Consider the following 10,030-nt stretch of genomic DNA (forward strand, 5'->3'; position numbering starts at 1 on the left):
TCCATCAGTTAGAACACCCTATTTGTGTTAAGAGGTTTTATGACCTTTGGTGTGGAGAAGTTGATCAATTTTATGGCTGTAAATTTATAGATAATGATAGATAATAAAAAACAACATTTCATATGACACATAGACTTGAATTTTAAATGTTACCATCCTTTAGATACTGTTGAAGTCCATGTGGGAGCCTGGTAATTCAAGTTAGTAATTTCTGGCAAGAGTATATGTACAAATTGATTCTTTAAGATGGCTTACATTTGGAAAAAAATGCATTTTTTTGGGATATTGTCATACATTTTCGAATATGGGACTGTCTGTTGGTGAAGATGAGGGCAAATAAGGACTTTATCAGATTAGCTCAACTGCAGTTTTTATTGCTCTTTGCAGGACCCAAAAGAATACTTACCCTTCTTAAATACCCTTCGGAAAATGGAAACCAATTATCAACGATATACAATAGACAGACACTTGAAGAGATACACAAAAGCTCTTGGCCACCTCTGCAAATGTGGTAGGTGTCCTCAGGAGGATTTCTGCAGTGTAACTTTTCCATTTTGGAGAGAAATATTTGGGGGGAAATAGCTAAAGAAAGAGAAGGATTGCACAAGATCATCTTCCCATCTGGTAATGCGTGGTGAACTTTTGCTACTTGCTTTTTGTACTATAGCTTGGTGCAGGAAGAGAGAAATGTTTATACCTCTGTGGTCATGAAGCACATGAAGTCTTATGTGGTTTCTGTTCAAGTGAATTGTGCCTGGTTAATATCTCTGGCAAAACCTCAAGGAAGCAAATGCCTTGATTTTACAGTAGTAAAATGGGTGCTCTTCCACCCAGACACCTCTAGTTGCTTCTTCATGTTGTGAACCCAGGCTGTCTGGGAGCCAGGAGGGCCATGTACTTTCTCTTTTATTTTTACAAGTAAATTATTTCTGCAGGTCCTGAACACTTCTCTGAATTTCTGAACTTGGTGAAGGATCAGAACCTGTATTCTGAGGCCTTGAAGCTGTACCCCTCTAGCACTCAGGAGTACAAGGTGCGTAAGCTCGTGACAGTGCAGTGTCAAAGCTTTATATTCCCTTATGCATGTGTTTGTATCTTCTCAGCAGTTTGCATGAGGGCAGAAATGGAACTGCAGCTGCTTGTGTTCAAGGTCTGTAGGTCATTGCTATTCCAGTGTTGTCTGAGACCCTCTTCTGAGATAACGGCTGGAGTGACTCTCAGCACTAATCCTGTGGGACCTGGTCATCAATGGTTGTTACTCCTTTGATCCTGTGACTCAGAGAGCACCTGGAAGTCCTGTTTCTTCTGCTGCACTGTTTTGCTGTGTAACTCCCATAACCTCAAGAGAACTTCTCCCTGTTTTTACCTCTTATGTGACTTGCAGATTTTGTGGGGACAATTCATTATCCATAAGCTATTCTGAAAAGTGCTGGAGAACTTGGACACTTTCAGATGTGCTGTTTCCAAGTTTGTAGTATCCCTTATTGGTTTCAGTGTTACTGAAGAACTTCAGCTTGTCCAAGGCTGAGATAAAATGCATTTAATATAATCTAATGTAGATACTGTAAATACACACAAGCCTTTGTACAAGGAGGAGTTGAATGAGAGGGGAAATAGAGAAAATCAGTCTACTTGCAACACAGTGAAAGCAGAAAGGAGTCTTTACTCATGAGGGAGGTCTGTTTCTGAATGACTCATTGGGAGTGTTTTATTATTCCCCCTGTATCCTTCCAGTCAAATCCACTTGTCCCTTCTTCATGGAGATAGTGAGCTCTGAGTAGCCTGTGCCTATAGAGTTACAGGGCTTTTGTGTTCCCTTGTGTGTCAGTGTTTGTTTCCTAAAGTAGGTTGGTTCTGAGAGACATTCTAACAGAAACTGCTCATGTGGGTGGGGAGGAAGGGTCTGGTTTCCTGCAGTACATAGTTTACACAGCGTTTGGTTTGGAGAGTCAGGTGCCTCCTATGTCACTTGCTGTAGCCCTGTGAAGTGTCTCCATGTGCTGATCGTCAGCCCTTGGCTTGAAATAGTTTGAAATGGGGTAGAAACTTCATGCCTAGAAACTCCTTGGAGAAGCTGGGTAAGAGGCTTTTGTTGATGGGCCCTTAATTTTTACTAATGGAGGACAGCTACTCACCTTACTAATATTTTTTTCCCTTTTTTTTTTTTTTTTGTCCCTTTTTTTCAGGATATCAGTGATGCATATGGGGAGTACCTGATTCAGAAGCAGCTGTATGAACAGGCTGCATTGATATTTGCTCGTGCTGGCATCTTTGCAAAAGCACTTGATGCTTTTCAGACCAGTGGCAGCTGGCAGCAAGCCCTGTGCATGGCATCACAACTTGGTTACACAAAGGATAAGCTGTCCAGCCTGGCACGGAGCATGGCAGGTATGCCTTGAAGAGATGCAAATGTGCAGAGCAGACGTGGCTGCTGTTTTTTATGGGTCACTTCAATTTTTCCCATAATTCAATGAAAACCTCAGTATTCAGCAGCACTTTTCTTAAATGAGAACAAAGATCCCATGTTTCCCCAAGGGTTTGTGCATTTGTATATGACCTTTGTTTCCCAAAGGAACCAAAAGATGTTGAAGCTGAATGGGTAGGCAACCCAGGAGCTGCCAAGCAAACTGTGGCCTCAGCTGCCCCAACGCTGGCTGCTTCTTGCATTGTTCCCTTGTAGCTGGTTGCCAAATTGTTCTTCCAAATTGCTTTGTTAGTTAACCTCAAGGAATGGACATGCACTGAAGTGTCTGACATTTCTGAGGCCTCTAGACATTAACTGGTGCAAGTGCTGTGCCTATTCACCAACCTTAAAGGCTGTTGGATAATTTGGAGCTGCATCTTGTTTTCTCCTTGAAGCGAGCTAGGAACTAGGACCAGCTGGTAAATTAAGTGTGTTGTCCTAAGGAGAAGAAGGTAGCTAGTCACAGAATTTGTGTTCACTAGCACATGTCATACATGAGGTGTGTTGTGGACGTGGTGTATATTTCAGCAAGAGAAATTTCACCTATTTCAGCAAGAGAATGGAGCATTGTTCTTCACTTTTCAATTCAACACAATTCAGCCTTACACGGAGGTGGAGTTTATGAAGGGCCACTTAACACAGAGAATATGGCTTCTGGGAGTCCAGTCTTCTGGAGCTGGATATTCCAGTACTTGCTTTCTCTGTCACTTAATGTGATTTAAATCCTTAATGCATTTAGTGCTTTTCTGTGGTGCCCTTTTTAAATTACAGCTCGATTTAGCAACTGAGTACATTTGTGAGCATATAGAAAGTGTCTCAGTGAGTGGGATTTTCCTCTACTTTGTAGTTTTCTGGCACAAAATCCAGCTGTTTCTGAAAAGCTGAAACCCCACTTTTTCTTGTAGGAAAACTAGTTGAACAGAGAAAGTACGCAGAGGCAGCCATACTCCTGGAGCAGTACACTCAGGTAATGTAATCACCCTCCTGCCTGTGTCCCAGTAATGCCCACTATCTGTCATTTAGATTCACCATCCGTGTTTTCTCTGTTATCCTGCACCACATGGATGCTGACAGCAGAACACTCTGTGCCCTGGGCTCCCTTGAGGAGGGCAGAGCAGGCCTGGGTGATGCAGTGAGCAGGGTGGAGATAAATGCAGTGTCCCTGAGTTTTTCCCCTTGTGAAGCCGCCCACGCTTTGGTATGAAAAGCTTTTGTCTAAGAGAGCTGAAGCATGAGGGCTGGAATAAGGAAGAGGGAATTCCAGAGGCATTTCCCCTTAGTGTGGGAGAAGCAACATAGTTTTGCTGAGTTGGCTTGTGGTTTTTGTTTTCTTGTTTGGGTTCTTATGTCAACACCTCAAAGCAGCTGGCATAGTAGTGTTTTCCTCTCTTGACTGGGATACTGCTGCATAGAAATACTCATCTGAGTAGCTCCTACCTGAACATGTATTACTAATATCATCAGCAACCCATGGTCGCTCTTTTCTTCTAGGACTATGAGGAGGCTGTTCTCCTGCTTTTAGAAGGGGCTCTTTGGGAAGAGGCTTTGAGGCTGGTAAGACATTTCAAACCACCAGAACAGAAGTGGAAATACATCTAAAGAGTGCAAAAACAGAGGGATGTGATCTGGGTAAGATCCTTAAATAAAAATTCTCTTTTTTCCCTGATCCAGATTCACAAGTATAGTAGACTGGATATCTTAGAGACCAACTTAAAACCTGCTATTTTGGAAGGTGAGTCTGTACAAGAATCTAAGATTTCTCTGTGCTATAGAGGCTGAAGAAGCTCTTTGATGGGTCTGTGGGAAGTCACAGCACTATGTATGTATCACCATTCCCATACTGGAAGGTGTATGGAAGGATACTTTGCTACCACCTAACTGATGCTGCTCGGTTAGGTGCACTTGGCTGTCCTCAGTGCATCTTGAAGCCCTGCAGTGTCATGGGATCTTTTCAGCTTAGTCAGGCTCCTTTGGAGCTTTTCCAGACCTCACAGTCAAAAGCTGCAGAAGTGTCTGTGTCTGCATGTCCATGACGAAGCAAGACAGTCCTTGTTCCAGAGCACATGTGGCAGCAGAGCTGTGGACCAGGAAAATGTCTACCTGTTCTGTAAGCTATGATGAGTAGCTTTTGGAAATAAAAAAATATTTGATAGCTTTATTCTCCATTCCACAAATAATGTTTCGTTACTATTCCTTGTTCTTTCTTTTCATGCTTTATGAGTTGAGGGATTTTTTTTCCTGGGCTTGTTGAAGGACTGTGCTTGTGTAAAAAATGCTTTTGTGTTTCTCTTGCACAAATGTTTATGTTTTGATTTTCTTGATGATCAGCTCAGAAGAGTCAGCTGATCTTCCTAGATTCCCAGAAAACAGCATTTCTTCGCCATAAGAGTCGCCTGCAAGTGGTGCGAGAGCTGAAGGGGAAGGCCTGTGAGAACCTGCAGGGTTAGTATTGAAGTGCATATGACTTTCTCCTGCATAAATAACTGTGATCATGTTTTTTGTGGTTTCTCTTTGCTCTGATGAAGCTGTGCTCTCCTTTAGCTTCAATGGGATCTACAGCAGTAAAGCAGCACCTTTCTCAACCCCTCCTCACTCCATGAGTGTAGTTACTCTGTATTTTCAGCTCTTCCTTGGGTCACAGCTTTCATGCAACGAAAATGCACCTGTAAGCTCTTCAAAATGACAGAGCATTGTCTCCATAGTACCATCTTGGCTGTGTGAGACAGTGCTCAGCATGTCCTTTGTGCCAAGTACCTATAAACATATTTACCTGCCAGCTTACACAGGCTCAAGGAATTCCTCTGAAAACAGATTGCTCTGTCCTAGTCCAGACCCGCTGCACTGAGATTGTCATCCCTCTGATTGTGCTGTTCTATATCATGAATCCCCACCAGGGCGGAGGAGTGGTGCTGTTCTCATAATTACTGTTTCTTCTTGTGTGCTGGCTCAGGGGGTTGGGAGCCATAAGTTTCCAGAACACTAGCAGGTAGAATGAATCTGCCCAGCAAGCTACACAGATCAATCAGAAAGCTTGAAATAATTCTGACCTTTTTCCCTACTGTGACAGTTGTTACCATGTTTTGCAGATTATGAAGTGCCAAATTGCCCAGAATTGGAGCTTTTCTCTGAAACCAGCAGTGTTGTGACAGCCAGTGACATGAACAGCAAATACTCACACAGCAATTCAAGAATATCAGCGTAGGTATCTGCCTTCAAATCAGGGAGCACTGTTTTGGCATCAACATTCAGGTGGTCATCTTGCTCGTACTTGACATGCTCCTCCTTGCAGCTGTGTGTGCCTTGGTGCTGCTTTAATTAGAGGCATTTCATGGTTATTTTAACTCTCATTAGGAGGGAAAGAGCAGAAAAAGCCAGAAGCTACTAGCACAACAGGAACTGGGTGCCTGGCAGAGGAGCTGAAACTCTGGGCAGGTTCTGGCTCCATGGGTGTTGGGCATATGGCCAGAATAGCTGGTTGTAGAAAGCTAGACACAGAGTACAGGCAGAGCCTCTCAAACTTTAACAGCTTGTGCACATATCTTGTGTTCTTTGGCCCAGGTTTCGCACTTGGTGCGTGGGAGTTGCTACTAAATCTCATACCAATGTCTTCCCACAGTGGTTGTGTGCATTGTTTTTGAGGTCTCTCAAGAACATGAGCTGCAGTGTGGGGTGGGGTGGGGTGTGTAACAGGCTGGTGTAATCTGTGGGACCACTTCTGAATTCCCTGGTTGAGATGTGGAAAAATACAGCTGTAGAAAAAATGTGGACTTTTTAGACACTTTTTTTTTTTTTTTTTGTGGACCAGATATAAACAGAAGGAGAGTGCAGCCTTAGTATTCAGTGTCAGAGTGTGCAGATCACTTGGGAACATTATGCAAGTAGGTCTAGTCTGTTTATGAAGTTGCTTTCTTGTGATCATGGGTAGGAGCTGAGCAGGCTCTGGAAAAGGCAGAAATTAAAATGTTCACAGCCAAGCACAGACCTTGGCCAGCAGTGTTTTAAGTGGGTCTCAGCTTTGCCTGATAATGACTACTGCTTTGTGCTTGGTTCAGCTCCTGCTTTGTGTTGTAGACATGCTTTAACCTTGCTGGAACATGGAGCAGTCCTTTTTGGAGCAGAGAAACAGCCTGACTCCTGTCTTGTGTTCCAGACCGCTAAGGACATTGGTTGAGTAGCACTGAAAACATTGTCACAGCACCTAAGGTTACATGCAGTCCTCCTTCAGCTGGAGGAAGCAAGGACTTGAGTGACAAGTTTTATGTACACTGCTGATGTTCCTTCAGACTTAACCCTGCTAACATGTAATCCTCTTGTGCACACTGTAACTGAACATGGTCTTTTCAGGCGATCCTCAAAGAACCGACGCAAGGCGGAGCGTAAGAGATACAGCCTGAAGGAGGGGAGTCCTTTTGAGGATATTGCCCTTCTGGAAATCCTGGGAGAGAGTGTTCGTGCTGTTGAGACTGTGAAAGGTAGGACAGTTGGTGTTCTTAATCCATGCTGCAGCTTATGAAGATGAGAACAGCTAAGGTGGTATGCCCACTCTTGTTCTTACTGTGTATGCTGGGGAGAAAAGCTGCCTGGTCCATACAGAAATCTGTGTTGGACCTTGGTTTAGTCAACCTGCCTCTATGCTAAAAATAACATGACCTCTCTGCATCTGAAGTTGGGAACAGAGAAAAGAAGCCTTCTCAGTGCCCTACAGATTTATCTTGTTTTTGTTCTCAGACACTGTAGGGGCTCAGTAGGAACAGAACCAGTTCTGAATTGCTGCTCTCCTTCCTGTGCTGATAGCAAAGAAATGCAGCTGTTTATTTATTATATCTGTCTTGATTGCTATTTATTGCTTCTGTTCCCACCTGCAGGAGAGATACACATCCTTCTGAAGCAGCTTGTGCTCTTTGGTTATGATGAGCAAGCTGGGGCACTGCAGAAAGTCCTGGAAGAGGTTTTGCAGTTGATGGAGACCTCAGTCTCAGAAATCTGGACTTCAGACCTGCAACAGAGCTCTGTCAGCCTGGTCTGTGCTCATCCACAATACCTGTCACACTCACTAGACAGTATCAAGTGTTTAGCTGTACTTTCCATTCTCCAGCAGACAGCCTAGAATCCTTCCATGGCTTTCAGAATCTGGGGCTTTTTTGTTAGAGGTTTAGTAGATATTCTGGACAGGACCTGCCAAGTCAGTACACTCTAGATGGATACAATATATATATAACCTACTGTGTTCCCTGCACTGAATGCCACATTGGATGTGATGAGGTCTTCTGAGGCTTGTGTTGTCTTGTCCTAGTGGTGACTTGTTTTTGTAAGCTCCATCTTAAGCAATTTGTAGAATATGGAAACACTCCCTTCTTTTCTAGACCTAATGGTAGAAGTGTACTAGAGTAGTTGTTGTCCATCCTGGTCTTGTGAAGTGAAAAGCTACTGGATTAGTCAATTTAGTGTGAAACATGTATCATAAGGAGTAAATTACAAAAGGAAGGGTTATGTCAGACTTCTGAGCTTCAGGTTGATGCAAAATAAGGAAATCATAAGGGCTTTAGTTCCCTTCCAGAGTAAAAAAGTCTTTATTTCTGGTAAGTGGTTTCTGAGCATTTATGGTGAGCACAAGGTGCTCCCCAGTATCTTCTCCCTAACTGCTGATTAGCAGGACTTTTAAAGACAGATTAAAATTGTTCTGTTTGACAGGGAACAGAGACTCCCAAATGAACTTTAAATATTGATGGTGCTGTAATGAAATCAGTCCTGCTGAATCATGACATTTATGGTGCTGTGAAGAAGCTGGATAAGAGTTCTGTGTCCTAAAAAGCTGTGTGAAAACAGTTCTGTCTTACTGCCTCTGTGTTAACTTTGCTGAGACATTACTGGGCTTTGATCACACTGATCACTCTTTGATCCTGTTCACTTTGTACTGTGAGGTCTTCTGGTTTTGGACAATAATAGCGGAGTTTCCTTTGAGAGTATCTCTGCTTGTGCTTTGCCTTGTTCAGGTTGAAACATGGCTATTTCTTTTTACAGGTCTTGGGACCCAATTCAACTGCAAACAGCATTATGGCTGCCTATCAGCAAAAGAGGATGGTGCCTCCAGTTGTACAAGGTTAGTTGAGGCTCTGAGTTAAGTTTGGGTGTGAAATGTCAGGGAGGTTAGTGGGCTTGGAGTTTCTCCAAGCACTGCTACCTGCCATGAGTTGTACCAGTTTCTCAGCTGTGGTGGTTCCTTGCTTTTCCTTATGGTATACCACCCTGCCTTGTGGCAAGTGAGCAGCTTTCTTAACAAAGTTGATTTTTGCTCTGAATTTGTGTGCTAAAACTGTCTCAGTTTAAAACTGTCTCCTGTGCTCAAATATCTCATCTGCTGCTGGGTTCCTGTGTGTGTAATGTCAGTCTGTTGTGAAGGAATTGAAAATATGATTTCCTAAGGAATGTGTTAAATAATTCTTGTAACTTACCTGATGAATTTTTCTCTCTGGCTTTGGCAGTCAGGCCTGGCTCTTCACCAGACCAGGCTACAATTTGTCGTGTCACTTTGCCATCTTAAAGTCCTTGCAGTGAATACAAAATTAGGGCTGAGAAACCTAGCAAAGGGTGGTCCCAACTCTCCAGTCTTCTGTTTTCCCACTAGTCCTACATCCTCTTTCCCTGCTAGTCCTGAAATTGTGTGGGGATATCCTCTGTTGAATCTATAGATGCAACCTGTCTATTGCCACTTTCCAGGGCTGGCTTCAGAAAAAGACTTGTGCCTCTTACTCCAAAAAGAGCCAGCTCACTGTGGTGCATGATGGGCCAGTGAAAGGTGAATGAATGGAGTTCTGCTTAGTGCCACTAATGGTTGTGGCTTTGTGCCTGTGCCTCCCTGTTCTGAACAGTAACACTTAATGATTGAACAGGGACTTGGTGTGCCCAGAGGATTCCTGGTGAAAGCAGGTTTTCTGAGGACACTCTCCTGTACAGCCTGGTGATCAGTCATCACAGGGAAATGGTAGATATCTGTAGGAGAACATTTTAACAGAGTAAGGGCATGATATTTTAGTCAAAGCCTGTCTGCACAACCCAGCTTTCCACCCAGACAACAATTCCAAAGACAGTGTCCTTGGGACTTTCTTGCAGCAGCAAGAATGAGGAAAAACAATGATGTTGTGTACAAGAAAATGAATGATAAACAAAATGTATTAGCCAACAGTAGCTTGTTAAGCCGCACAAACCCTGTAGGACCTATGAGAGTGTGCTAAAGATAGAAATAAAGCGAAGTTCACTTTTACCTCCATGAGGACTCCATGAATATTCTGAGCGGTTTTCCATTAGATATCAAGAGATTTCTCAGCATTCTTTGATTTAAGAAAAGTGAACAAAGTAGTTGACAGCTCTTGAAGAAACTATATTGCTGTTACCCTCTGTTCTGACGCTTGTTCCATTTGCCTTTCAGATCCAGAAGTACTGACTCCACCAAAATTCAATAAAAATCTACAGTGGAAACTGCATCTTCTCCAGTAACCAGAAGCCAAGGAATTCCTCTGGACTCTGAACTCTTAACTTTTCACTTAATTTCATTATATCTTTGCAGAA

The 10,030-nt window shown here is 43.1% G+C and overlaps 1 protein-coding gene across 1 annotated transcript in view; it reads left to right on the forward strand.

The window, feature by feature from the left end:
• ELP1 (elongator acetyltransferase complex subunit 1) overlaps window positions 1–10,030 on the forward strand; it is a 31,002-nt gene extending 20,972 nt beyond the window's left edge. The window contains exons 25-36 of the mRNA XM_058827267.1: window positions 388–511; window positions 936–1,033; window positions 2,187–2,388; window positions 3,370–3,431; window positions 3,956–4,018; window positions 4,136–4,196; window positions 4,793–4,906; window positions 5,551–5,662; window positions 6,809–6,936; window positions 7,330–7,484; window positions 8,486–8,564; window positions 9,891–10,030. Coding sequence (XP_058683250.1) covers window positions 388–511; window positions 936–1,033; window positions 2,187–2,388; window positions 3,370–3,431; window positions 3,956–4,018; window positions 4,136–4,196; window positions 4,793–4,906; window positions 5,551–5,662; window positions 6,809–6,936; window positions 7,330–7,484; window positions 8,486–8,564; window positions 9,891–9,958 — 1,266 coding nt within the window. The 3' untranslated portion in view covers window positions 9,959–10,030. The remainder of the gene's footprint in view (window positions 1–387; window positions 512–935; window positions 1,034–2,186; window positions 2,389–3,369; window positions 3,432–3,955; window positions 4,019–4,135; window positions 4,197–4,792; window positions 4,907–5,550; window positions 5,663–6,808; window positions 6,937–7,329; window positions 7,485–8,485; window positions 8,565–9,890) is intronic.

Source organism: Poecile atricapillus, chromosome Z, assembly GCF_030490865.1.
Source record: "Poecile atricapillus isolate bPoeAtr1 chromosome Z, bPoeAtr1.hap1, whole genome shotgun sequence".
In the NCBI taxonomy this organism is placed as follows: domain Eukaryota; kingdom Metazoa; phylum Chordata; class Aves; order Passeriformes; family Paridae; genus Poecile; species Poecile atricapillus.